The 27,989-nt window shown below is 55.5% G+C and overlaps 1 protein-coding gene across 4 annotated transcripts; it reads right to left on the reverse strand.

Annotated features, from left to right (window-relative positions):
* On the reverse strand, nt 1–27,984 carry SLC8A2 (solute carrier family 8 member A2). Of its 4 annotated transcripts, XM_016155391.2 has the most exons (12): nt 27,849–27,951; nt 27,049–27,151; nt 26,554–26,717; nt 22,995–23,685; nt 17,920–18,584; nt 13,076–13,498; nt 8,745–8,848; nt 8,579–8,596; nt 7,169–7,293; nt 6,763–6,862; nt 3,622–3,900; nt 1,042–2,485 (listed from the first exon to the last, which is right to left on the reverse strand). In XM_016155391.2, exons 3-12 carry the CDS (start codon nt 26,670–26,672, stop codon nt 2,109–2,111), a joined length of 2,901 nt encoding a protein of 966 aa, XP_016010877.2. In that variant the 5' UTR covers nt 26,673–26,717; nt 27,049–27,151; nt 27,849–27,951; the 3' UTR covers nt 1,042–2,108. The 4 variants fall into 4 exon arrangements, with proteins under 4 accessions (XP_016010880.2, XP_016010877.2, XP_016010878.2 ...); XM_016155392.2 differs by lacking the exon at nt 27,049–27,151 and having other exon boundaries at nt 27,849–27,938; XM_016155394.2 differs by lacking the exons at nt 26,554–26,717; nt 27,049–27,151 and having other exon boundaries at nt 1–2,485; nt 27,849–27,984.
* Nucleotides 27,985–27,989: the final 5 nt, after the last annotated feature.

A 27,989-nucleotide genomic window follows, 5' to 3' on the forward strand; every position in this document is an offset into this window, starting at 1 on the left:
CTTCCTCCCGGTCTCCCAGCCTCCAGTGTCACAAAGTAGCCAGAGGCAACGTCTGAAAATGTAAATCAGATGATAGCAACTGCCTGCCCCGCCCCCACCCTCTGCTCTGTAAGATAAATTCCGAGCTCCTTGGCGCGGCCGACTAGGTCTCATAATTGGTCCTCCTGAGCGCTCTTCGCTCCCCCACCCCCCATATTTCATTCATGCTAAGCACTTGCACGGAAAAGACGGCAACTCACAAGTTGGCACATCCTTACATAAGCTGTAGCCTTTACCTGAAGTAACACGCATACACCCCTCTCCTCCTACTTCGCCGTTCTGAGAAAGGTACTTGCTTTATTTAGGAAACCCCCATCAACCCCAGCTCTCTAGCTCAGACAAAAACAAAAAACAAAACACCAGGTCCTCCTCTTTCGAGCTCCCAGGATGCTCTGTGAAGAGGTCTCGTTTGCTGGGGATGGATGGGGGCGTGGCTAGGGAAGCTCCCTGGAGTCGAATGGGGGCGTAGCCAGGGCCGCCTCCTGGACCTTCAGTGTGACTGGCGCTTGTCGGTGTGTCCGGGAGAGGACTGGGGGCCTGGAAAACCCAGACCGCCTGGTCTAGTTCACAGCTGCTGAAATCTCAAAGACCCCGTTAGCTCCCTCCTCCTGAATCCCAACTTCCCACGGGAATGCTGTTTTCCAGGCAGAATTTCAAAGTTTTATGGCAACTTTTACAGAAATCACAGAGAAGAAAAGACAGCGACTGGTGCTGATGAACTGGCAGAGAAGGGGAGTGAGCGACAGGTCCGGATGCTGGGCTGATGCATGACTGGACGACAGGACGCTAAAAACCCGTGGGAAGCAGGCTGTTATGGGGGTTGCAGCGTCATCCTCAGGGTCCCCGAAGTGGGCAGCACTCCCCACATCCCAAGTGTGTCCGCTGGGCAGGAAACATAGACGGTAAGAAAAAAGATGGCCTACCAACAGATGGCTGGCTTCCAAAGTTAAAAATGCCCACCCAGATCCCCCGGTCCCAGTCCCACCCTCCCACCCGCCCCTGCTCCCCATCAGGCAGAGATGTGGCAGCATTTGCTGGCTTGTAGCATTGGTCCTCTGGGACCCTCGGTCTCCTCTTCGAGGGTCCTGCCCAGATTGGCTGGCACTGAGGGCAAAATGAGCCTTCTAGATTGTCAGGGAAGATCAGCTGGACTCCCTTTGATTTGTGGCCTCCTCCCCAAACCCGATTCTCACGGCTGGGGGAGTCTGCTGCCCTCTCAAAAGGAAAGTCTGTCACCCCCGTTCCCCAAGACATGCACCCTCCCGCGCCCCCCTCCCCCAAACACACTATGTACACACACAGGCCCCCCTCCAGGGCATGGCTGGGCTCTCAGAGGTAGTGGAGGAGAGTAGGGGCGTTGGAATGTAAGAAGCCGCAGGTCGCAAATGTGTCCCCTCCAGCTTTGAAACCCCAAACTTCTCCCCTCCCTTCTCCAAGCCTCGAGAATGAGCGTCCTCCCAAGGGCCTGAGTGGAGACATCAGGGAAGGTATGCCCCGCCTTTGGGTACTTAGCCACCAGTCGCTCCCCTCCCCCCCACCCCGCCCCCCGGGGAGTGGCTGGAGCTCCCTGAAGGCTGGGGGAGGGGCAGAGATGCTCGTTATCTTGGGATGGATCAGCGCCCTTCCAGGGACCCCAGGGAGGGCGAAGTTCCCAGGCCCTGGGGGCAGGGGTCCGTGGTGGTGGAGGGGTTCCCCTAGGGGAGGGGGGGGTCTTATGGGATGGAACGAGGCTGGGAGGGGGATGGAAGATTCTCTAGAGGGCCACTGAGGGGAGGTTCTGCGGAGAAGGGCCTAGAAATGAAAATTTCCCCAGGGGCATAGATGGAAACAGGGCTGGGCTGGAGGTGCAGGTACGTCACAGGAACATCTGGGGAGGCTCCCCAGGGCAAGGGGGAGGCTGTGGGAGGGGACAGAGGGCAGGGGGAGATCAATTTCCAGGAGGCAGGGAGGCCGAGTTCCAGGCGAGGAGGCCGAATCTCCCGAGGACGGAGGAGCCGCGCGTCCAGAGCAGGTGCAGCGGTCTCCGGGGGTGGGGGATGGGGGACCCGGCCGAGTCTCTGCGGAGGGCGCTAGAAGCCCCGGATGTGGCAGTAGGCCTCGAGGCTGGCGAAGAGGATGTAGAGGAACCAGAGGCCCAGGAAGAGCGCCGTGGTGGCGAGCTTGGGGCCGCGCGGGCCGCCCAGCTCCCCGCCGATGTGCGGCCGGCGCCGGTACAGCAGCACGGCGATGCCCACGAAGGCGAAGACGGTGAAGAGCGTCACGGAGAAGGCCAGCGTGCCGGTGCGCACCTCGAACGGCCGGCCCTGCACCGCCCAGTACACGGCGGCCACTGACCAGGCCACGCCCAGGCCCAAGAACACGTTCACGGCGTTGGAGCCGGTCACGTTGCCGATGGACGCGTCCGCGCACTGGTCCTGCAGCGCCGCCACCTTGCTGGCGAATGTGTCTGCGGGGGCAGCGACGCGCAAGGGTCAGAGGGGCTGCGCGGGCCCCCCCACCCGCTCCCGTCCTGGCACCTCCCTCCTTCCGGGCTGCCTTACCCCCATAAAACCCAAAGCTACCCCCGGTGGGGTACAGACCCCGCCCCTCGCGGCACGCAGGGCCTGAGGCCTTGACCCTGCCCGAGAGGAAAGTCAGTCACCTTCTTTATGCTTGCCCTCTACAGGACCAGCTGCCCGCTTTTTATAGGACTCGCTGCCCTATTTCCATGGGACCCACTGCCCGCGTTCTCTGAAACTTATCTGCATTCATTGGGATCTACTATCTAGTTCTTAGGGGACCGATAGTCCCACGGCCACCAGGCTGGACAAAAAGAAGTGTTAGGCTCCACCCACATGCAGCCCTTTCCTCCCTTTCCTGGCAATTGCCCACTTGGTTTCTGTCAAGGAAATGGCTGGTTTCTGGGGTCCCCGCACCTTCCTGCACACCTTGCTAGTAACTCGAGTCTCTGGAACGGAGGGCAGGCATCGGAGAACGGCCCCCGATGGCCGCTTTCCACGGGACCCGCCACCCGCTGTCTAGCCCAACACTGCCACCACCTGACCGATGAGCGCACTGACGTGGGAAGCAAAGGCTGCAGGTTTCCCACACACCTGCCTAAATACTACCGTGGGAATGTCAGTCTCGCCCACCTGGTTTCTAAAAGACCTTTCCTCAGGTGTACTTGGGAAGAGGGACCTTGGCCATTGTGTTTTGATGGGACGCTCACTACAGTCTCTGAAGCCCCACTATCATCTCCATGGCAACCCCCAACCTCTTGTTTCCACTCTGTCCCCCTCAACTTCCTTTGCTTTGAGATTCATTGGCCTGGTTGCTATCATGTCCATCCACATGGTTCTATGGAATCTTCCCTCTGGTTTCTGGGTGTGGTGGGAGAGGGGGAATTACTATTTGTTTCTGTGGAGTCTATCCTCCGGCTTCTGCCCTTCCCGCCACCTTAGTTCCGTAGGACAGTGCACCTGGTTGTTTTTGGTGAGGATCCAGTTCACATATTGAATCTGGTGGCCTGCCGTCTAGTTTCTCTTAGCCCGAATGCCATATTTCTCTGAGACCCCACCCCACAGGGTTCTCCCCAGGGGTTACCGGGGATGGAGGTGCCCAGGGCCACGAAGACCACAGCGTTGACGGAGTCCTTGAGGCCAACGGTGCAGCCGAAGTGGGAGGCGAGGTCGCCGATGAGGGCTGTGAGCAGGCCGATGACCAGGATGCAGACGCCGAAGCAGGCCCAGCCATGGCAGTACTCAGTGGGCGGGACGCAGGCGAACAGCACCTTCCAGAACACCGTCAGGAAGTGCATGACGTAGTCAAAGCAGGAAGGCAGCCGCTCCTCCCGGGACCCGTCCTCCTCCTCCTCCTCGTCCCCTGTGGGCACACGACCCGGCTGGGGCACACGCCCAGGCCCCCCTCCTCACCTGCGGAGCCCCAGTTTTGTTCGACTTCCAGACAGTGAGTCCCATAAAGCCAACTCCTTTCCCGGAATCTCTTGGGGCTAGGTGTGGCCGTGGTGGCAGCTAAAAACAGTTACTCTCCTAGGCTCTCTTGCAGCTAGGAGAATGGACAGGCCTGAGTGAAAATATTTACCTTCCTGGAGAATTCCTTAAACCTAAAGGAGGCCAGGTGCCCAGCTAAAAATATCCAGCTTCCCAGGATCCTTTGCTGCTAAGGGTGGCCCTATCCCCAACTAAAAATATACCTCTTCCTAGACTCCATTACAACTACCGACAACCATGTCTGCAGGTAGAAATATTCGTTCCCTCTGATTCACTGCAGCTAACACTAGCCATGTGCTCAGCTATAGGTACTCACTTTCCCAGGATCCTTTGCAGCTGGAGCGAGCCATATACCCAGCTAACATTAGTCACTTGCCAAAATCCCTTAAGGCTAGCAAAAGCTATGTCCTCAGATAAAAATATTCATTTTTCCAAAATTCCTTGCAGTTATTCTCCAGCTAAAAACTTGCCTTCCCAGAATCCCTTGCAACAGGGGCCATGTGACCCAGTCTGGCAATGAGACGTAAACAGAATATTTCTGGAAAAGCTCTAGCTTTCTTGATAGGAGCACTGGGTCATGGATGTGTCTTCTCAGCTTTGTAAAAGATGCCTCCTCCTTATAGTTGTTTATGGCACCCGGTGTGACCTAATTTGACCCACTTTTGACCTGCAGTAACTTTGGTAATGAAAAAACACAAATGACATGTTTTGCATACCTCACCTTAAACTGACAAATATCAAGCAATGAATGAGAAGCAATAAACACACTTGAGTGTGTCAAGCATGACTTCTGGAAGGAGGCTAATGGGAGACATCGTAACCCCTGACCACTCACTCAGAGCAAGTCAGGGAATAAAAGCCAAGCCAGCCACCAAATCGTGAAGCCACTTCTCATGATAAAACCCAAGGACTCCTCAGGTTAGGGTTAGGACACTTGCTGGTGGTGGGGGCAGAGAGACCGGAGGACTTGGGGACTCAGGCCACCAATCCCTTTTCCACTTTTCTAGCTCACTTAGCCACTTGGCTTCTTAAAGAAATAAACGCTTAAATTCATGAAGGCTTAGCTAAGTAAGTGGTTTGTGTGATTTCTTGGTTCTGCATGTTACAGCTCAAAGAACGAGGTTTTTGCTGAAATCCTAAGTAAAATGGAATTGGGAACTAAAACTGGGAACTCAAACGCGAAAGGCCTGCTGCCCCTTCCTGCCTCCTCTCTTCCTGCTTGGAATATGGACTTGAAACCTGGAGGTTCAGCAGCCATCTTCCAACCATGAGGGAAAAAGCTGAGACTAGGAAAAAGAAGTAAAGAAGGAGCTTGGGCATGTAATGATGTTATGAAGCTGTTGGTAACTATCGCCTCCTGAAGATTTGTTGTTGTTCCACGAGAAAATAAACCTGAGCGTGCTTAAGCCATTGTGGTCGAGTTTTCTGTGGTTTGCCACGGAATGCATCCCTAACTGACCACAATGAGACATGGCTGAGGTCAGAGTGGGGAGGACACACTCTTATTTCCATTTGAAGACTCAGCTCAGAAGCCTCCCCCTCCAGGAAGCCTCCCTGACCTTCGATCTGGGTCAGGCACCCTATCTGGGCTCCCACAGCTCCCTGGGGTCCCCTGTCCCAGCCCTGCCCACTCTGCATTGTCACTCTCTTGTGATAGGTCGTCTCCCCAACTGGACTGTGAGTGCCATAAGGACAAGGTCTGAGCTGTCACAGTCATCTCTTTGTCCCCAGCAATGTCCTGCATAGGGCCAGGTTCAGAGGAGCCCTCAGAAACAGATGTTGAAAGAATGCAGCTCAGAGGGAGATGCCACTTCACTCCATTAGGCCTCTGGTCCAGTGGCCATGGGCCTGATACCTGTTATTTTTCCATCCCTGAAGCCTGATTTCTCTGGATCCCACCGCAGACAGTTCCCTGTGTGTTCTCAGTTCCCACTAGCCAGGCCTCCTTGAAGGAAACCTGACTTTATGGACCAGACACGAACCCTGAGTTCCACCTTGGCCTTTTCTGGATTCACTGTGGGACTTCGGGCCAGTCCCTCCTTCATCTCTGGGCCTCGGTTTCTCCAATCTGTATCCCAAAGGGCCAGTGCTGGTCTCCAAGGTTGTCTGTGAACCCAGGTGTCATAGTGTCTCTGGCCACAGGAGGGCAGTATTGACCCATCCGAGGGATAAGGAGGTAGGAACTCCACCGAGGTGGGAGAGCTAGGTGCCCTGGTGATTGTCGTCATGGCAACAGAGGAGCCCAGACTGTCTGGGGAGACCACGCCATTTAACCTGTTCCCACTCTCCAACTGCCTGATGCCAAGAGAAAGCCTGGGTGGGGACCCCTCCTCTGTGCAGCCCTCCGCCTCTGCCCCTCTGTCTCTGTCCACCTTTCTGCGTCTCCGAGTCTGTCTGGCCCTTTCCAGCCCTCTGCGATTTATTACTTCATTCTCCATCTCTCCTGATTTCCCGGCATCTCTGTCCTTCTCTGTGATTCTCCGTGCACCCCTCTTTGTGTGTCTGTCTCTCCCATTTGTATCTACTCCCTACCTTTTCCTTCATCTCTCTGTATCTCTGTTTCTTTTTCTTTGTGTCTCTCTCTGTGTGTCTTTCTTGTTCTCTTTCTCTTTCTCTCTCTGTCCTTCGCTCCTCGTCCCTCTTTCCCTCTCTCTGTCTTGGCATTCATTTCTGTCTCTCTCCGCCTCCCCATCCCGCTTCTCTCTCTCTTCCTCTCTCCTCCCTCCCCACTTACCTGCGCTCACCGTAATTGCCTCTAAAAACTGCTCCCTCCACGAATGGGTCCCAATCACCAAAGCCAAATTTGTTTTCTTGATGAGTTTGTCCACTGTGTTCTGGGGATGAAAGAGGGTGGGAAGAGGTCATTGCCCATGATCACCCCAGGGTGCCCCTGAGGCTCCATGAGGGGAACTGGAGTTGGGGACTCACAATCCATGCTCAGGGGTCCCCAAACTTCCATACCCCGCCCCCCACCACCACTGTCAAAGGGAGAACAGGTGTGTGCTGTCCATGGTGCTAACGGAGGGCCTTGGGCCCCTGGTCACCCATCCCTGGGACTCTCAGAGTTGATCCCCTCCCTTACTCTCCCCAAGGAAAAGATTCAGGCAAGACTCCAGGAAGCCAGGGCTCCAGAAAATCACCTTAAAATCATACGACTCCTCGATGATGACCTCCAGCCGGCAGTTTTCCCCAAGAACTGGCTTGCCCATCTCTGCTATCCGCCGAGCCTCCTCCTCCTCTGCCGTCAACTTCCTGTCCCCATCCCCTGCAGCACAAGGAATGGGAATTAGACCCAGGGAGGCCTTCTCGATTGGGCCTGCAATGCTTTCACTACCTGTTTGTCGAATCTGGGATCCTCCTTGGTAGACACCCCTCCGGCCTTCCTCAGCCTCCTATGTGACCACATCTTCCCCAGCCTGAGCCCCAGCTCCCATGGGCTGGTTCACAAAGTCCAGTTGGTGGGCTCTAGGGTTTGTATGGCAGAGGCTGTGTGACCTTGGGCAAGGGCTTAGCCTCTCTGTGCCTCAGTGTTCGTATCTATAAAATGCGCACAATAACTGCCTACCTTGTAGGGCGGTGGTGAAAATTAAACGTGTCAATTCATGTGCAGTGCTTGGAACAGTGCCTGGCACACAATAAATAGTCATAAATGTTATTTTCTTTATGATTATCACTAACATCATCACCACTATCATCACCACTCAATCTCTGAAAACACCGTGTAGTGTGTCTGAAGTGGTGAGGACACGGGGAAGAGGCCCAACTGAGTACAGACCTTGGACCCAGACCCCCTACGCCTGGCCCTGAGCTCAGTTATCTCCCTGAGTATGTCGATCTTTTGCTCCAAGCACAGCGTCAGCTTGACCCTGACTGCCAGAAGCAGGCCCACTAGCCCAGAAAACTTTCAGAAAACTCTGCCCGAGCAGGAAACAACTTTTATCATGTTAAGCCACTAGTGATGGAGATGTATGTGTTACAGTGGCTCAGATCTTTGACCCTGACTGTTATGATCTTTGAGTTCAGCCCTCACCCTAGCCCCAAACCCCAATTGATTTCAACTCCAAAACTACTCTCACTGTCTCCAAGCCACTGACTCTAGCCCCAGCTCACCTCTGTCTCTGATCATGGCCTCAATTCTAACCACAAACCCAGAAATCAACCTCCATCTTAACTCTAACCTTGACCCAATTCTGTCCCTGATCTTGAACCCTAACCCCACCCCGGTCCCAATTAACCACAAATTTCACTCCCTCTGGCCCCGCCACCAATGCTGATTGGATTCTATGACTTACTTTCCCCCGGGACCTTAACTGCAAAGGAAACATGATCTTGGCCTCCAAGCCCCTACCTAGCTGTAACCCCACACTCTACTGGCTCCACCAACTCTAAGGCCACCTCCAACCCTTGCCCAGCTCTGAATCTACCTTCATCTCACCTCCAACCTGCCTCACATCTGACCTGGAAGCATAGCTTGAGTCCATGACCCTCCTTTGATACCCCTCCTCCAGTGTCCCTCTGTCTAGGCAAAGCCAGATAGTAACGCCACTCACCTTGATTAAGCAGCAGAGCTGGGGAGAGACAGACAGACAGAAAGTGAGATCGCTTTTCTGAGAAGCTCAGACCCATTACTTTGAAGAAGCGCCCACAGTTGAGCCCCTAAGGGTCCCCCTGTCCTGGATCCTTCACCTCTCCCACGGACCCCCCATTTCCCCTTACCTGAAATCCCTCGCTTAAGCCACTGCGGCTGGCCCAGCTCGATGAAGAAATTATCCTTTTTCTCATATTCCTCGTCATCGACTATCTTCACTTGCAGAGTTTTCCTGAGTGGGGGGAGGCAGGACACCCAGCGTAAGGCCCCTCCCCTGAATGGCCAGCTAACTCACCCCTCAGCCACCCAGGCTCTGTAATCTCATTTAATCCTCACAACCGCCCTCGGAGGAAGGCTCTCTCGTTATCCCCATTTGACAGAAACGAGCCCAGAAGCAGCTGAAGAAGCTGAGGCTTGTTAAATCGCAACCTGAAGGATTCTGATAAAACCTAAGTTACGCTGAGCCTTTCCTCTGCTTGAAACGTTCCCTAGGACAAAAGCCGAAACCCTTCGAACAGCCCACAAGGCCCTATGCGCTCTGGCCCTTGCTCCCTTTCCAGCCTCCGGCGCTTCTCCCGCTTCTCCCACGGGCTCACTCACCCCAGCTGCACGGGTCGCCTCCCTGTTCCCTGGTGTGCTTTGCACACGCTGCCCCTGCCCCCCAGAACACGCTTCTCCGAGGCTCGCTCCCTTACTTCCACTAGTTTCCATCCAAAGTTCACTTTCTTTTCAAAGAGGCCCGTTCCCACCACCTTCTTCGTACGGAAATCCACCCCTGGCTCCACTACCAACACCTGGCCCCCTTCTCTGCTCTGTGTCTTCTTCGCTCTAACACACTGGCCAATGCGTTTATTTAGTTTATTCTTTGCCATTTGTTTCCTCGCATCAAAATCTAAGTTCCACCGAGATAGTGATCTCTGTTCATTTATATTTTCTGCTCTATCCCCAATCCCTAGAACAGTGCCTGACACACAGTGCGCCCTCCATAAACATTTGTTCATCAGATCCTTCAGCCCAAGAGACCATCATCTTCCTGCCCCTTGTCCCAGCCACATGGGAGAGTTAACTGGGTGCTAATTGATTTTCTCGGCATCCCCGCTGCTATGGTAACCAGGAGGTAGCAGGGAAGGAACAGCCAGGAGTGATCCCTCCCCTTCAGGCGCACAACCCACCCCAGCCCCTTCAATCGCAAAGACCCACAACCCAGGAAAGCCCACAGCTCTGCCACTAGTAGCTCTAAAAGCTGCAGGAACCACAAGGCTCAGCCCCAGAACCCAGAAACACAAACACCCAGCCCACGCACTCACCCAGCAGAGGAAGCACAGCCAATCATGCCGCCCACATCCGCACACCATCGCAACCCCCAGCCATTCCCTACACAGTGGCAACATCGCACAGACCAGATGCCCGTTAGCACGACGCCCCCGCCACAGCCTCGGCGACACGGCCGACCCACAGACACTCAGGGTAGCACCGTGTAGACTCTCCTTCTGTACGTCTCGCTCTCTACCCCTCTTGGAATCTGTTTATTCCCTTTAGTCAGTCTCTCTCTCTCCCTCTCTCTCTCTCTCTCTCTCCCTCCCCTCCCCGTCTAGGTCTCTCTTTCAATCTTCCTCAGTCCCTCTGCCCAGTCTTCCTCAGCCTCTGTGTCTCTATCTCTCCTTCCGTGACTCTCTCTGTCTCTTACCCTGTATCTCAGTCTCTCATCAGCACTCTGCCTTTCTTTACCTGTTCTTCTCCATGCTGGTCTCTCGGCGTCCGTAAAACAGAACAGCAAAGTCAGCACAATTCAAGCAAAAGGGTCTCGACCAGAGTCACTCAACAGACCCATCTCAACACACGAAGGCACAGGACAGTGACACCCATGCAGAGACAGATGCACACGAGATGGCTATGTAGGGACATGCCTATCTCCACCCTCACTTCCTCTCACTCTGAGGATATTTAAACTTTTGTTCGTGGGTGAAAAGGAATGGCCAACCTCCCACCTTGGGCGTGGGCCGGGAGCTGTCCACGGTGCTGAAACACTGTGCGAGAATCAGGGTCTCCTGCTACATACACACAGACAGCTCCCAGCAAGATGGATGACACGTTGACAGGGTGATACACACACACCTCCGACGCTTGCTCACTCGCAGACACGCCGTGATCTACTGACACGCAGTGACTGACACATAGTGACAGGCATGCCCTCAGGAGACCCAGAAGAAGGAGAAACCCGACCAGCTGGGGACAGCAAGAGGGACTCGAGCTACACAAGGGGAGGACTTTCTGAGATCAAAGGAGGTAGCCTTCCTCCCCAGGCTGAATCCTGTCACCTTCATGCCTGTCGTCTGAGCTCCCTGGAAACTCAGCTCTCCGGCTCCTGGAGGCCTCTGATCTCAGACCCAGTCTCTTCATCATTCTGTCCCCTTTGCCTCTCGCTGACCCAAACTCTCTTAGCGTCACAAGGACCTCGCCTTCCCAAAGTCCCACTGAGTGTCTCTCAGTGAGAAGAATGTCTCCCTTTATCTCCCCTGCACCTATCTCCCTTTCTGTCTCCCTCCATCTCAGTTCCTGTCTCTCTCTCTCCTCCCCTTCTCTCTGTGTCACACTTTTCCTTTCCCTTTGTCTCTGTCTCTAAGTTTCTATCTTTCCACGTTTCTGTCTTTCTTATGCTCTCTCTCCTTCTGTCTCTGTTTCTCTCTGGCTTTGTACCTCCCTAGCTCTATCTCTTTCTCTGGGTCTCCTCTGTTTCGGAGTGCCTGTCTCTCTCTCTCTCTCTCTCTCTCTCTCTCTCTCTCTCTCTCTCTCTCTCTCTTTCTCTCCTTGCATTCTCTCCCCACCGCCCCATCTCTGGGCGCCTCTGTCTCTGTGTTGATCCTGCCTGGGGCCGCCCTTCCAGCCTCACTACTTCCAAGCACCTCTAATTAGCGCCTGCTGCCTGCCCGTCAGAGGAAGGATGTGTTTCCCTAAACGCTAATTAGCCTCCTGTTCTCCGTCTCCTGGAGCCACAGCTGGAAGCTTGGACGAGGGGCGGGGGACAGAGGGTGTCCCAGCTTGGGGAAGCCGTGTGGGGGAGGAGAGGCCTGTGGGGTCTCAGCAGCAGCAGCAGCAGGCTACAGGAAGGACCCGACGAGCAAGAAGTCACCTCTCCCCATTCTCCCCGCCTTTTAGGTGTGAGAGATGGGACCTCGAAAAGCACGCTTAGCCCCCCAAACCGAGTGCTCAACCCAAGCCAGAGAGCCAGATGGAAAGGTATGGAGAGTCCGTGACTGAACTATAACCCAGTTAGAGGGCTAGACACTGGGGACAGAGATCTAGAGACTAACAGAGACCCAGGGGGGACCGCCGGGGGCGAGAGACTCGAACGAGAGATGGAGAGACAGCGAGAGCAGTGAGAAGCTGCGCAGAGGCTGAGGCTCAGAGGCTGGGGGAAGGCGGGGGAAAGGGAGCGCGGTGGGGGATCTGCTTGGTGGGAGGAGCGTGGGCGGCCGGAGGACGAGACAGACGGGCCTGCGGGGGCGGCAGGGAACGGGCAAAGGGAGGAGGCGCCCGCTGCCTCCCAGGCAGGCGGGTGGGGGAGGTGAGGCTGCAGGCACACACGGGCGAGACTCGGGCATCTGTGTAAGGGGGTGGCCGGATATCTGGGCATGAAACAGCCCTGACTCTGTGTTTCAGCTCGCGTGTCCATGACTTTGTATGTCTGTGCCAGTGTATGAGTTGGTTGTGTCTGTGTGTCTATGAGTATGGCTGGGTATTCAGCCCACCTCCCCTAGGCCCCAATTCGCATTCCCAAATCCCACCTCTGTTTCCTTAGGACCTGCTGCCACCTCCTCAAGCCCCCATATTCCTACTCGGTCTTTTCCGAAAGCGTCACCCACATCGCCGTTAGACCTATTTCCCCAGGTTCTACCTCCTACCCACAAGCTCCACCCTTCCCCCAGTCCCGCCTCCCCAGGCCCCGCCCCATCTCTTTAGGCCCCTCCTTCCGCTGTCTTCGTCCTTTTCCTTGTGTCCCCACCCAGCCCCACCCACCGCTTTAGGCCCCGCTCCTTACCCATTCCACATACTCACCCTCCATTCTCACCTCTACTGGACCCTCCCCTCATCTCCACTGGGCCCTCCGCTTCAGGCCACACTCCATCCCCCCCCCAGCTACCAGTTGAGCCTTCCACACACCTCTCCCCAGGCTCCCCTCTCTTCACCAGGCCTTTACTCCTGCGGCCCGGCCCTCCTCTTCCCAAAGCATTCAAATTCTCCCAGGCTCTTCCCACGTCCCTTCCTATCACCTTTGCCACGCCCCGTCACTCCTCCTTCCTCCCCCCTGGTCCCGCCCCCTCTCGCCATCCCAGGCCTTTCAATTGCACAGGCGTGGACCCGCCCAGGCCCCACCCATTGGAAACCACGCCCACCCTCAAGGTCCCGCCCCTCGCGCCAGCCCCGCCCCGTCGCCCAAGCCGCTGGCCGACGCGCTCACATGGTCTCGTCGTCGCCAAACTCGAGCTCGCCGCACGCGTCCTCGTAGTGCACGCCGCCGCCGCGCGCCGTGCCGTCCACCGTGCGGTAGGGGAGACGCACAGTGCCGCGCGCGCCCGAGCTGCGCACGACGCGCACGTCCACGGTTCCCATGCACTCGCTCACGTGCAGCAGGCGGTCCTGGAAGGAGAAGATGCCCGCGTGGTCGTCGTCCAGGATGGTGACGGTGGCCAGCAGCGGCGCCACCAGCCGCCCCTTGGGCCGCCCGCCGCCGTCGGGCTCGAACATGCCCTGCGCGTCGCCCACGCGCAGGTTCAGCAGCCGCACGAAGAAGTGCTCGTCCTCCTCGAAAATGTCGTCGTCGATGATGCCGATGCGCAGCTCCTTCTGCGTCTCGCCTGGCTTGAACACCAGCGTGCCCTCGCTGCAGTGGAGGACCGGGAGAGAAAGGGGCGAAGGGCGTGCGGTCAACAGCCGAGGGAGGTGGGCGGCGCCACGCGACGACTCACAAGCGAGAGAGTGGACAGGCATTAAACAAATAATATCGAGGGGGAATCAGGGTGGGCTTCCTGGAGGAGGGGTGCAGGAGAGAGACAGAGACAGATTTGGTCCCTCCTCCCCCACACCCCCGTGGAACCCACAAGTATATAAGGGCCAGTATTATACAGATAATGATGAAGGTAAGATCAGGGCGGGCTTCCTGGGGGATGCTTTAGTAGGCAGCAGTGCTCCAGGCAGAGGCAAAGTCCCAGGGTGGCGAGGGTTCCTTATGAAACCTCAGTGTGCACATGGGTAGTGCTGGGAACACAGCGGTGAACGGCCTCTGTCTTCATGGAGTTCGCATCCCCACGGCAGAGCCATAGCTCAGTGACAATGACACATTTAATGATTTAATTATGGTCGGCTCATTTGACAAATATTTATTAAGCACCTGCTGTGTGCCAGGCACTGTTCTTAGTGTTGGGGAAACAGCAGTAGAACCAGATCAGAGAAAAATTCTTGTCTCGGTGCAGCTTCTGTTCTAGGGCAGAAGGTGAATAATAAACAAACATGTGATGCCGGGTGGTGATAGCGTTATGGAGGAAAACACAGGAGGAGGGTAGAGAGTGAGGAGAGGGCACTGTGTTAGGGCGGTTGGGGAAAGCTGGTCTGAGGAGGTGACATTTGAGCAGAGACCTGAGCAAGGGAGCCATGTGGGGGATATCTGGAGAAGAGTATTCCTGGTCAAGGGAAGAGCCAGTGCAAATGTCCTGAGGTAGGAAAGGGTTTGGAGTGTTTGAAGATCAGCATAGAGGCCAGTGTGGCTGCAGAGGATGGGAAATAACATCACAGAGGGAACAGGAGCAGATGTCACAGGCCTTGGCGGGCTACAGCGAGGACTTCGGCGTTTTCTCCAAGTGAGACAGGAACCATGGGAGGAAGGACGTGAGCTTGGTTAGGTTTAGAAGGGGTTCGGTTGTTAAGTCTCTGAAGCACACACAAGATGCTGTGTAATGGGGTGGGGGAAGGGATGGGGCAATGACATTAGATTAGTCAGGGTGAAACTTTGAGGGGACTGGGAATGAGTGGGCTCCTTCTGGCAGGGCCACAGACATCGAAGTGACTCTTGGATGTTACTACATCTTGCAAGTCTATAATTTCTTCTCCCGACCCCTGCCACTCTTGGCACGGGTTCTGAAATGTGCTATGTGACTCGATAAGTGTTCACTGTTATTACTATTAATACTTTCATAAGAAAGAGGTCCTGGGCTCCCAGGACATCATCAGTAAGGGGACAAGTGGGCGTCATGGGCCTCCTGTGCACTGAGGACAGAGCTTCACTTCCGTGGGTTCCCGCCTAGAGTGCATCGCCTGATCTAATCACAAGGAAATGTTAGACAAACCCAAGCTGAGGGTCACTCTAGCAACCAGCCCATAATCTTTGGAAGTGCCAGGGTCACACAAGTCATGGGAAGGCAGAGGGACTGGTCCAGACTGAGGGAGACTAAACAACATAACAACCAACTGCAGTGTGGTTCCGGATGCGAGAGAGAGGGAGTGAAAACACAGCCGTAAAGGACGTTACAGGGACAAATGGGGAAACGCAAAAGTGGATGGCAGATTGGGTAATAATATTGACTTAGTATTACGTTTCCTGAGTGTGATGATCGCTTGTGATTATGTAGGAGAATGTCATTCTTTTTGGCAGATGCGTGCTCAGTATCTATCGGTGAAGGGCCATGCTGCCTGCAACTCACTCTCATATAATGCCACGATTATTGATATTTATATATTAAAGTGACAGAGCGAATGCAATCAGGACAAACTACGGACAATTCATGAATCTGGGTGAACTTATATGAGGGTTTGCCAAATTCATTTTCTAGCCCTTCTGTAGGTGTGAAGTTTTCCAAAATGAAAAGCTGGAGACAAAAAGAACATGAGGGTTTTAGAAACCTAGTATCAGAATCATAGAGGGCTAGATTGACAGGACTCATGTCCCAAAATGCACAGACTCCGAGATGATGAAAACCTTCGAACCATCAATCAGAGCCTGGTTGAGGTACAGATTAGAATACCAAAATGTGGCAATCCTGGATTCTTAGAACCTCAGACCCTTAGTGCGTTAGGATTACAGTGGCTTACATCTCAGAATCTTGGGAGAACTGTGCTGTTTGAGGGCTTCGGAGATTACATTTAATTAGGAGAAACTGAGGCTCACAGGACCACCCTAGCCCATGTGATACCTGTGGACAAATCAGAAAAAGGCTTCCCTTCTTCAAGACACTTTATTTCCATGAATCAGAAAACTGTCACGATAGACATGTGCTACTATCTACCATGTGACCAGAGAGCTTCCTTAGATGTGTTCTTACGCAGTGCACAACCTTGACAACTGTACGTGACAGCCCCGCCCACCTAGACTGAGGCAGAAACTCGCCCAAGGAACAGGGTCCAGGGCTAAGCTTGGACTGGAGCCCAGGCATCCTCCCTCCCAGTCCTGGACCTGAGCTACCTCGATGAGCGATGCCAGCCCCATGAATGTCAACTGGGATGAGGGAGCGGGGACAGGTAGGAGGGAGTCTACTCTCCATCACCAGGCAGCACTGACTCCTTCACTTCAAGCATCTCTATGCTGAGGTCATTTGCAGGTAAGAAGGCAGCCTCTGATCCCAGCAGGTGACACCTGTACCCATTTCCCTCCCCAGAGGCTTCGTTGGGGGCAGTGCAGACCAGGGGCGAAGAGCCTGAGTGACAGCAGGCTGTAAGATGGCAAGTGCCTTTTCTTCAGTTAAAGGAGGCCAGGAGGTGTGAGGTGATGGGAGGAGACGGAGGGAGGAGAGCACAAGCAGCCAAAAGGATCCCAGGCCATGGGATGACGGAACAGAGACGTGAACAGCTACGCCCTACTCAGGAGAAGTCTGGGCAGGCGCAGGTAGGAGTGGTGGATGGGTTCGGACAGACAAGAACCCAGACTGACCGAGCTACAGAGAAGGACCCACAAATGTCCGAAGCAGCGGAAAGATACAGATTCATGATGGGACAGAGAAGGGAGACCGGGCCACTGCAGGTCGTTGCTGAGGCACAGCAGAACTCAAGATGTGTGAGACAGAGAGCTCAGCCCCACAGAGAGGAGTGAAAAGGAACGATGCCATCTGCATGATGGCAGAACCAGAGATCTGTGAACGGCTCAGGCCCTGGCTTTACTCAAGGGAGAGGAGGAAGGGGGTGTGGCGGACAACTTAGTAGGTGGAACCCGTGGACAGCTCAGCCACCAACACTCTCCCGTCCTCTGCTTTGTTTTTCTTCGCACTATTCCCTGACATTTTTATGTATTCATCGTATACTTCTGAACATCCTTTCCACAAGGACATTGGCTCAGTGTGGGCAGGGACTTTATACATTTTATTCCCTGCTGGTCTCTACTGCCCAGATCTGTTTCCGACACAAAGTAGACATGTGATAAGTGTCGTAGGAAACTGTGGGAGACTTGCACGTCAGTTAACAAACTATACCGTAAAGCTCCGATTCTAGAAAGAGTGTGGTATGGACAGAAGAACGCATAGCTGAAGATTTTTGTGGGCCACGTGAGGATAGAGCAGTTATTTATCTTGTTTACCGTTCTGTGTTGAGGCCTTAAAAAAAAGCATCCGGCACACAGTAGGTGCTCTGTAGGCATTCCTGAATGAGGGAAGATCACAGGTCTCTGCTCAGAGAAGGGCCAGGAGACGGAATGATGCAGTGAGAGACACGGCCCAGTGCAAACAGCGAGTTGCTTTATGGCGGAGCCAAAACCCGGGGACAATTTGGGCATCATCTCTTTCTTCTTACCCTACTTAATTTTCCCACATAGCGCTTACATCATCCGATAGTTTTATATGTTTAATAGTGTTTGGCCCGACTGTCACCAGAGGCTAGGGACGTTAGCTGTCTTCTTCATCATACAGCCAGGGCTCAGTTAACATTTTTACTTTAGTGCTGGTGTGTGTGGGGGGAGGGGTACCTGTTTTACCAGGTAACAATACATTATAATGGAGCTATACTATTAACCGGGTGTGGTGTCAGGCACAAGGACTCATGGACAGATAATGGGAGGGGCAGCTTGTGGACAGTGACAGCCGTGCTGTCTTGCCCAGCAGTGTGCGCCAAATGCTTGGAACAGCGGCTGGTACCAAGTAGGCTCTCAAGAGTGAATGTATGCATGAAGGAACAAATGAATGAATGAATGGTGGAAGGAAGGAATGCAGGTCTCCCCACAGCAGGGTAAAGATGGCTTAGCGGGAGGTAACCAGGAGACCCCTGAGCCCCGAGGCTGCGGGGTGAGGCGGGGCCTGCGACTCGCCCGGAGCCCGGCGCGGGACCCACCTGTACTCGTAGTCGGAGCCGGCCTTGGCCGAGCCGTCCTCCGTGCGGTAGTCCACGTAGAAGGTGCTGTTGCCCTCGCCGCCCTCGCACGTGACAGACAGCAGCACGGAGCCGCAGTTCTCCAGGCAGTGGTACATGCTGGGCTCGAAGAAGATGTGGCTGGCGCCGTCGTCCTCGTCCTCGGCCGGGCCGTCGGCCGGGCCGGCACGGCGCGACGCGTCCGCCGCGTGTCGCCGCAGCACGTTGCCCGCGCCGGTCATCAGCCGCGTGGCCTGGATGCGGTAGAAGGCGCGGCTCTTCTGCTGGTGCAGCAGCGCGTAGTAGTTGGCGATGCCCACCAGCTGCTCCAGGTCCTTGTCGGGGTGCTTCTGCTTGAGGTCCTTGAGGATCTGGATGACCTCGCGGCGGCTGGCGTCCAGCTCGCGGGCCTCGGAGGGGCCCGGGCCCAGGCCGCCCAGCTCCCCCGGGGCCTCGGCGCCCACGAATGTGCCGTCCAGCTCGATGCTCTTGGGGGGGTCGCCCTCGGCGCCGATGATGATGCCGCTGCGCGGGTCGGTGCGGTAGCGCTTGTACACATACTTGTAGAAGAGCAGCCGCTTGTCGGCCATCCAGGCGAACACGACGCACACCGGGAAGAAGACGAGCGTCAGCAGCGCCTCCCACACCTGCGGGCGGGCGGCAGCGGGGTCAGGGCCGTCAGGGGGCGCGCTCGCGGGCGCTCTGTCCCCAGCCCGCGCCCCTCCGTTCGCGGCCCGCAGCCCTCTCCGGCCTCCGGCCCTCTCCTCGTCCCTCCGTCTTTCGCTCTTGTCTCTTGTCTGGGTCGTCTCTGCCCCTCGCTGTTTCTCTCTGTCTCCTTTTACCCCACCCCCATCCCTCTCTCTCTCTTGGGCTCTGTCCATCACTGTCTGTCCCCATCATCCTCCCCTCCCCCCCCCCCCCCCCCCCGTCTAGGTTGTTGTCCCTCTCCCTGCCTCTGTCTCGTCTCATTCTTTGTGTCACTTGGTTTTTATCTTTCCTCCTGTCTCGTCCTTTCTTGTTGCCTCTTGTGGACCCGTCTCCACGTCCTTTTATATACTTTGTAGATACCTATCTCCTTCCCTTGTGAGATTCTTCGAAGATTTTTTCTCTCTCAATCTCTCTCTTCCCCTCCCTCTCTCTCTCTCTTTCGTCTCATCCATCCACATTTTCTCACTCTGAGAACCACGCCCTGCTGCCCAAGTACAGGAACCCAGACATCCTTAGCCACCACCAAGGAGACACCACCCCCTGCAGTCCCAGCTCCCAAAGGGGGAGCACAGCCTGCGTCTTCCTGCCTCTCTCTCCTCCTTCTCTTTGCTCCCTGCTCCATCCACCCCCCACCAACTTGGGGCACCTCCACTTCTCCAGACCCCTCCATCGCCCAGGATCTGAGCTCTGCCCACCTCCTCCACGAACTCCCTTGATTCCCTCCCCTGACACACACACCCAAAAGTAAACACAACCCTGGCCAGACAGTCCTTCCTTAGCATTTGGCCCTTAGGGACAGGGCTCTGATTCTAAAAGAGGCACAAGTCTGGCCGTCCTGCAGCCTCGCAAAAGGAGTTCCCATGTTCACGTGCTGCCTCCCTGGAGAGACAAGGCAATTCTTCCTTCTAGAAGAGGGATACCTAGCCCAGCCTCTTCTCTCTAAAATGGGGACATTGCCAAACAGAATGAGCGATGCACCCCTGACGTGCAGGACCGTTGGCTCCAGACACATGGAAAATACTCAAAATGTGAAATTAATATTAATACTATTATTATTATTATTATTGCTAGTACTATTATTATTATTATTGCTAGTACTATTATATTATTATTATTATTATTATTGCTAGTGCTATTATCTTGGGCTTAATCAAGGTCCCGGACCCAGTCTACCTGTGGGCCGGCACGGGCCTGGGCACATACAGGGAACATCTGCCAACATTTGACGGTTCATCCTGAAAATATTTGTGAAAAGACTCAATGTTAACCTTCCTAGTTCAAGATAAGGAAGACAAGATTAAAGAGTATTTACAATCAGATCCCGAAAATCTGAGTCTGGTAGGGAAAATATCTTTTCAGATCCAGTTGCCACGACCCCTAGTCGCTGTGTTTACTGATGGCTCAGAGAAAAGGCAGGACTTGGAAAGAGTAAAACTACAAAAGCCGCCAGGCAGGCTTGTGCAAAGCAGCGGAATTTCCTGCACGAGCGAGCTGTATAATGAACGCTCGCCTTGCATTCACAGAACTGGCCACTGTGTGTATTGTGGGGGATTTTCTCTTAGTCAGAAGATAATCTCAAACTCCTAAGATTGGCTTTTTCCCCTGCAGGTAAATAAAAGGTGATTCTAGCAGATTTACACGTCCCTTCCAGGGTGCCCACTGCAAATGGCGTGTGGATGTGCCCAACTTGGGGAGGGAGTGAGACACCTTCAAGTTTCAGTGGACAGGGATGTCCCCGAGAGGGAGGTGTCAGAAATCTGATGTTTATGGGTGGCTTGTGAGTTGTTTATGGGTTGCTGCCGTAATTGGGGAGGGGATATGGCCACGGTCTGGTGACATCCAGCAACTCACAGGACAGCCCCACATGATACAGAATTGTCCCATGTCCCTCCTGCCTTCGGAACCTCCCACTGGACATTCACGCCGGTGAAAACCCTGCTTATCGTAATTGGAGCCTAGAATGCAACTCTGCCTTATGTATGTATGAAGTGTTTTCCCGTATGGTTTAATGTATGCCAAATACGCTCATTTTTAACCTCATGGCGACCCGATCCTCTGCTGGACTGGTCTCTGATCTTTTTTGTCCTTTTAAACCCAAACTTGTTCATTATACGTAGGTGCCGTATAATGACTTTTAGGTAGTAAATACCGAAGCGTTTACCCCTAATAAGTGTTCTATTAGAGATTCCTTTCCTTCACGTCAGGGTTCATGGATTGTACTGACTTTGGGAAGCCAGCGACATAGGGCAAGTCTATTCGCAGGGAGGACATCACGCTCGCTCTGTCGTATGCTCACTGCTCTAAGCCCTTCTACAGGTAGGAATTCAGTTGATCCCCATGCAACCCCTCTGAAGTCAGCATGGATGACCCCAGATTACAGGTGGGGAAACTGAGGCACGGAGCAGGTAAGGAACTTGCCCCAGGTCAGACAGCTAGAAAGCAGCAGAGGTGGGATTTGAACCCACTCCCCTGGCTCCATGGTCCATGCACCAAATTCCGAGGCGACGAGACCTCTCTCCTATCGCCTGAGGATTTCACATCAGCAAAGCGAAGGGGGATGTAACGAAACATCTGTTATAAAAAGCGAGCGTTGGGCATGAAGGGTCAAGAACCAATGGTGTAGTCCTACCCCCTCTATGTTCAAATGTGGAAACAGGCCCAGAGAGGGTGTGGGCTTTGCCCAAGGTCACACAGCACTTCCAGAGAAACCCTGGAGCCAGGCGGACCTTCTCACGGCACGAGTTCACTGCATCCAGGCGGCACCTTCATCCCACGCCAGTTCCCTCAGTTATGTCATGAAAATGTCCCATAATGCTGGTCTCTGTGTTACAACCCCCAAAGGGTTCTCCATGGCTACTTCTCCCCCGAGCTGTGGCATCTTACACCTTCAGTCCCCTGCGTCAGAGCCGGCTCCTTCTCTTCCACCCCCGGCCCTACCTCACCTCTCGCACTAAGTGTCTAAAATTTTTTTCACAGTTTAGGTGTAAATCCTTATCGAAGACCATTTTGAAAACCTAAGTCAGGAGTGCATCCCTTTTAATAGCACCTGAAAACTGTGCAACACGACACGTTGCCTCTGTTCTTTTCCCCGGGGCAGCCAGGAAGCTCAGCGTCACTGTGGGGCGTCAGTCACAGTACTCGTCTTTCTCCTTCTCTCATCCCTGTCTGCTGGTGCCATGGTCTCCCCTTTCCTCACTGTGCCTCTGACCCCCCCGCCCAGCTCTGATACCATCTACAAAGAATTTTTATGCCTCTACTGTTCAGATCTTTCCTGGAAAGAAACTATAACTGGCAAAACCTGACGGATAAAAATGAATAGGTCACACATGCATGTGAAGGAATCCTGGGTAGTCTCAAATAAATTATGCACACGTGCGAATGAATTAGCCAGGCCTGTAAATAAATTATACGGATGTAGGCAGCAGTTGTTGACTTGTGGGAAATAAATTAGGCAAATGTTTTAAAAGAAGACTAGGCAGCATGCTGGTTAAGACGCTGGACAAATGAGAGGCAAATAAGTATGTGAATGTCAGTATAAATGACACGGCTGTGGGTCTCAATTTTGTCTCACTATTGGAATAAATTATGCAAAGTGGTCCTTGCTGTGGACTGGGTTTACACCTATGGATGTAGGTATAAATTACAGTGAAGTTGCATGAATTATCCTAACATCAGGAGTCAATCATGAATAATTCACGAATGGTGCAAAGCACACGACTGCGTAGCTGGTAAATACAGAGTTAGATTACAAAGACGTGGGCACGTTATCTGTGCATGTCCAGGGATAAATTATGCAAATTGCACCAAGTTACTCTAATGATTAGCACTGTCAGAAAACATAAGGCTGGATTATCTACCCACAGCATGAATTGTGCAAACGGGGGATGTCTTACTGCAAAAGTGAAAATAAATTATGCAAAAGGCAGGGAGTGTAGGAAAATGTGAGCACACCCAGCAAATACCCGGCCGGACTGCAGTATGCACTGCACACGTCGCAAGGACTCTGTTAGCACATGTGTCACCTGTGAGTTAAAGGCACCCCTTCTGGAAGGGTCCGTTGAAGATGGCGCCCTCCCCTGGGCAGGTAAGCCCTTTCCAGGCCTCCAGTGCCATCCAGACACGGCTTGGGAGCAGCCACCGGACTCCGGCCCCAACCTGCCCTCTCTGGCCCGGAGCGCTCTGTGCAGCACGTGACCTGCACAGCCACACCTGTGGCCCTCTCGGATGTGAGCATGCATTTCTGCAGATACCTGCATCGACTCTCCATCCCAGGGAGTCCCCTCCACCCCCTGCCTCTGGCTTTTGCAGATATCCACGCACTGAGGAGGTGTCCATGGGTCCATGCTCACCTGGACCACACCGGGGGAAAAGACGGCAAGGATGAGATAAAGCCAGACGTAGGCGAAGATACTCCACGAGGCGGTGACAAAGAAGACCCTCAGGTGCTTGATCTTGCGGCTCTCGCCAGCCGGGATGACATAGATGCACACGGCAATGACCACAAACATGTTGAAGGCAGCGCTGCCCACGATGGTGCCCGGGCCCAGCTCACCGGCCTGGAAGTTGTGGCCGCAGACCTCGATGACAGACAGCAGGATCTCCGGTGCCGAGGAGCCCAGGGCCATGAGTGTGAGGTTGGACACGGTCTCATTCCAGATGCGGACGGTGCCCACGCTTGTCTCGCCGTTGGCCTTGGTGATGGTGATCTCCTTCTCCTTCGACGTGATGACCTCGATGGAAGCCATGAAGCGGTCGGCGATGATGGACACGCCCAGGAACATGTAGACCATGGCCACAAAGTAGACCACGGCTCTCGCCGCCTTGTCGCCCAAGGATGGGTCGTCGGGCTCCCAGACGGGCAGCAGGACCCCCGGCTGGCAGCGGTTGGAGCCCTGGCAGATGCCCGTGCTGGCATCGCTGTCATTGGCCGGGGGAGGTGGTAGAGATGGGGTCGGGGTGGCCGCCCCTGAGCATGGGGGAGCCCCTAGGAGGAGCGCAACCCCCACCAGAGCCAGGGGAGCCATGGAGGGTGGCGGGGTTCTGTGGGGGAGGAGGAGGAAGGCTGGGTGAGGAGAGCACGGTCCCCGACACGCAGGAGTCAAGGCTTTTTTGCAGGTGGGGTATGGGGAGGGGGAAGCTGAGGACTAACACAGGGAGGATGGAGACTGAGAGAGACACCGAGAGACAGACACAAAGAGACCAAGAGAGCCCCATACAGAGGCCAAGGGAGAAAGATACGGAAAGATAAGGACAGACGCACAGCAGGTGGCAATAGCCACTTTGGGAAACTACATCTGAACATCGCGCATGCTGCGATTCAGCAATTCCGCTCCCAAGGATGTACCCGAGAGAAACAGGCCATGTGCCCGCCAAAGGACACCCACGAGAGTGGTCACGGCAGCTTCAGCACACTCCCATCTGAAACAGCCCAGGTGCCCGTCCGCGGTAAAAGCGAGACGTGTGGCGAGGAGCGCTCACACCGAGGAATGTTACCGGGTACTGAAAAGGGGAGTGGCCTGTGGAGACAGCGAGCAACGCAGAGGATGCTCGCGGGCGGCCCTGCGATGGGGGACCGGAGCTGGGCGCCGACGCAGCACAGACCAAATGATTTAGTGGGCGAGGCGAGGGGCTGCAGGCGCTTCAGTGGGTGATTCTATGGTTTCTGGCTTGGTCCTCGGAGCACCCCACGGCTCAGGATTTGGGCCGTGGTGGGTGTGTGGTGTCTGTCATTCTGAGGTGGAGCTGGAGAGGGGCAGCAGGAGGCCCTCTCGCACCCTTCCCCGCAGCGGTGGCTCTCTCCAGTACCCCCGGGTGTCTGTGAGGCACACAGCTCCTTAGTGGCTGTGACGTATGAGCGCCGTGCTGGGCTTTGTGTCCCGTTTGTGGGTGCGGGGTCTCTGTTTCAGTAGCTCCCCTCCTGCTTCTTGTCCTGGGTTCGAGTGGCTATTTCTGTGCCTTGTCTAGGTTTCCTTTAAAAATGCAAACCAGTTCACACCCCCCTTCTGCTCGGAACCCCTCCTGGCTCCCTTCTCACTCAGAGCTCCATGGTCCTCCGCCTGGGTCAGATATCCCTTGTGATTGGCCCATTACCCCTCCTCCCCTTTGCTCACTCAGCCTCGTCCACAGGTCCACACTATGACCTCACCGGTCCTCCGCACACCAGACAGGTTCCTGCCTCAGGGTCTGTGCACCTGCTGTCCCTCTTCCAGGGAACCTGCGCTCCCTTTCGTCCAGAGGATACTAGCCTCCTTTGGGGAGCCCCCGGCCATTGCACAGAGGAGGGGACCAAGGCCCGGAGAGGTTGAACACCGTGCCTGACGCCCCCCAGCACCAAAGCTGCAGCTCTGTTTCTCTCTCCAGGAGCGCCCAGGACTTGCAGCTCCTCTGCCCCACCCCTGTGTTGCCACGGTAACCCAGGAGCCTCTAAAAGAGCAACTAAGATTGGGAGTCCTCCGAGCCTCCAGCCCTGGCCCCTCTCCTGGCCACCAGCCTCAGTTCTCCCAGCATCTTCCATTTCTGTCTGAAAAAAGTTCTCCCCAGAGTCTAGCCCACAGCCTTCTCCCAACACACACCCACCTACTCACATACTCCCAGGGGCTGGGAGCTGCTCCTCCCGGAGAGGGAGGAAGAATGTTGGCAGAACTTCCCTGAGGAGTGAGTGTATGTGTGTGAGTGTGTGCGTTTGTGTGTGTGTGTGTGTGTGTGCGTGCGCGCGTAGGCGAGGGAAGAGGGGGGATTCTTAAAGGGCCACCACACAATTAGCCCCATTGGAGAGGCCCCTAATAACATGTCTAATTAGCAGCCCCCTAATTAACAACAACTTAGGCGTAATTACAAACCCACCAGAATCCAAAGCAAAGCCTCATGCCCTTCCCCCTCACTCCTCCCCAGCTTTCGGGGGGAACAAGGGCCACCTAGAAGTCAGAATTCCAAAGCATCTAACTCCCTCTCTCACGGAAGAGCCTCCTGTGGCTGGCAGTCCTCCCTCAAGGCCAACCACCTGTCTCTTGCCTCAGCCCTCAAGGGGACCGGGGTCAGCAGATGGGTGCCATGCCGGACCTCCCTGGCCAGGGGCTGGGCAAAGTGGTCTGGTTCCATCCCTCTTCCTCTAAAACCCGGTTACCTCTGACTGAGGCCTCAGGAGAGGAGAGGGCAGGAAGAGAAAGCACTAGATAAATATTTGGGAGATGAGCAGCCCAGAGGTCTGAGCCCTGTTCCTTCTGCGTGAGGCGCCTGCCTCTGCCTCCCTCCGCCCACTGGCAGCACTGAAACCTAATCTGGGTGTAAAATCCAGGGGTAGAAGGATCCGGTTGAGGCCCAGGGTGGGGGCGGGGGGGGGCAGATGGCTGTCCTGCCTCCCAGGGCCATCTCTCTCCACCCTTGTGGGCTGGTGACCAGCTGGGTCAGTGGCAAGCACCCCAGCTCTGCCTCACACACCTCTCGGGACCTCATCTGTAGAGTGGGGCTGCAAACTTATTGGGGGGTCCAGTCCTGGTGGGACCCCTTTCCTCATGCCCCCCAAAGTGGCGAGGGGGCTGGCGGCTCCTCATTGTGCTGGCGGTGGGGGCAGGGGGTGCCTGCCGCCCCTGTGAGGAATATGCAAGGTGGGGGCGCAGGCTTCTCCACACTTACTGCTCCTGGCTGAGCCGCGCAGTGCCCTAGCTGGGGCATCACACAAGCTTGTGCACACACGTCTTGGCGCTCAGGCCTCTGGTGATGGATGAACTAAAGTCCGGAGGGGGAGAGAGCTTGGCCCAGGCGCGGAGCAGTGACCGACACGCACGCGGGCGTGGGACTCCCAACCCGGTGCTCTGTTTCACCCATCTGGAGCCCACGTGAGCACCTGAGGACTGCGTGGGCTGCGGGCTCGGGCTCACACTGCTTCCCTTGTCACTCACTCTGGCCTACCTTCTCTGGGGCCCCCTTCCCTCCAGGAAAGAAGGATCCTCTCCGAGCCCCCGGGGGGTGGTGGAGAAGCTTTTGAGATCCAGTTCCACCGAGAGACAGGGCTGCGACTTGCACACCATGAGAGGGATGAGGCGAGGCTGCGGAAGGCACCGGCCTGGCCCGACCTAGTGGAGCAGGAAAGGTGCTCGGTAATCCTAATCGTCAAAAGCATGAACGAGTCATGGATGGACAAACAGCAAAGAGGTGTGAAAGTTAGATCGCAGGAAGGCCCGGGCCCTCCTTTAGGAAGAGGAATGGGGAGGTCGGCGGGAAGACAGGACAGGGTTCAATCTCCACCGCAAGGAATACAGGTGAGACCCCAAGAGGGGATGGCTTCAGAATGCCTGAAACAAGGCAGGACAGGAGCTCAGGGGAGGCGTGGGGGGGACGCCGCCCGCCGGAAGGATGGGTGGGAGCCCTGCTGAAGGAGGCAGAGGAGTTTGGGGGACTCCTCACCTGGTGGGGGGGAGCCTACTCCACAGGGCGGATCTTCCTCCAGGTCTCCCCGTGCCAGGGGCGGAGACAAAGGTGTGTAGGAGGAGAGTTAACTGGCTACCGGCTACGGGGAGAGGAAGAGGAAAGAGAGAAGCAGAGGCCAGATGCCTAGAGACGGAGATGGGACTGAGGGAGAGAGCCGGGAAGGGGCAGGGAAGAGACGGGACACACACGCGGGGAGGGGAAGCGACGAAGAGGCAGAGACAGACACAGGCACGCTGAGACAGCAGAGAGAGACGGAGAGAAACACACAGAGACGGTGAGAGAGGAAGGCAGAGAAATCGGGGACTTGGGAGGACGCAGACCAGACCCAGGAGGGGAGGGGACAAGAGTGAGAAACCGAGAGCCTGGGACACGGGTGAGGGACCCACAGAAGCAGCCAGGCTCCCCAGGGCACAGACCCCTGAGGGATGAACACAGACAGACACGGGATACCCAGACACAGGAAGTCGGGGGCGGAGGTGCAGGACCAGAGAGTGGGGGCTTTCCCAGACGGGGTGGGGTGTCCTCGCCCCCTCAGTGCCCAGGAGGCGCCCCCTCCCAGCCCCCCATGCTCTCTGGAACGCAGGAGGGGCTGAGCATGTTGGCTGCTGGTGGCGCCCCCACCCCGTGGAAAGACCCTGGTGTCCCCACCCGGGGTATGCAGCCCCCCACCCGCCATAGACGAGTTTAGGGAATAGCGGCTGCCGGCTCCTCAAACGCCCCCCCCCCCGGGTAACGTCGTCCTTCTCCCACGCCCCCCCTAACTGGGGGTCTCTTACCTGCAGCTGCAGCCTGGAAAAGGTACCCCCAGCACTGGCTGGCAGTGGTGGGCGACTCTGCCCACCGAGAGAGAGAGAAAAAGAGAGACAGAGAGGGAGAGAGAAAGCGAGAGAGAGGGAGAGACAGAAGAGAGACAGGAG

This window comes from Rousettus aegyptiacus, unplaced genomic scaffold (assembly GCF_014176215.1).
Source record: "Rousettus aegyptiacus isolate mRouAeg1 unplaced genomic scaffold, mRouAeg1.p scaffold_m13_p_14, whole genome shotgun sequence".
Lineage (NCBI taxonomy): Eukaryota > Metazoa > Chordata > Mammalia > Chiroptera > Pteropodidae > Rousettus > Rousettus aegyptiacus.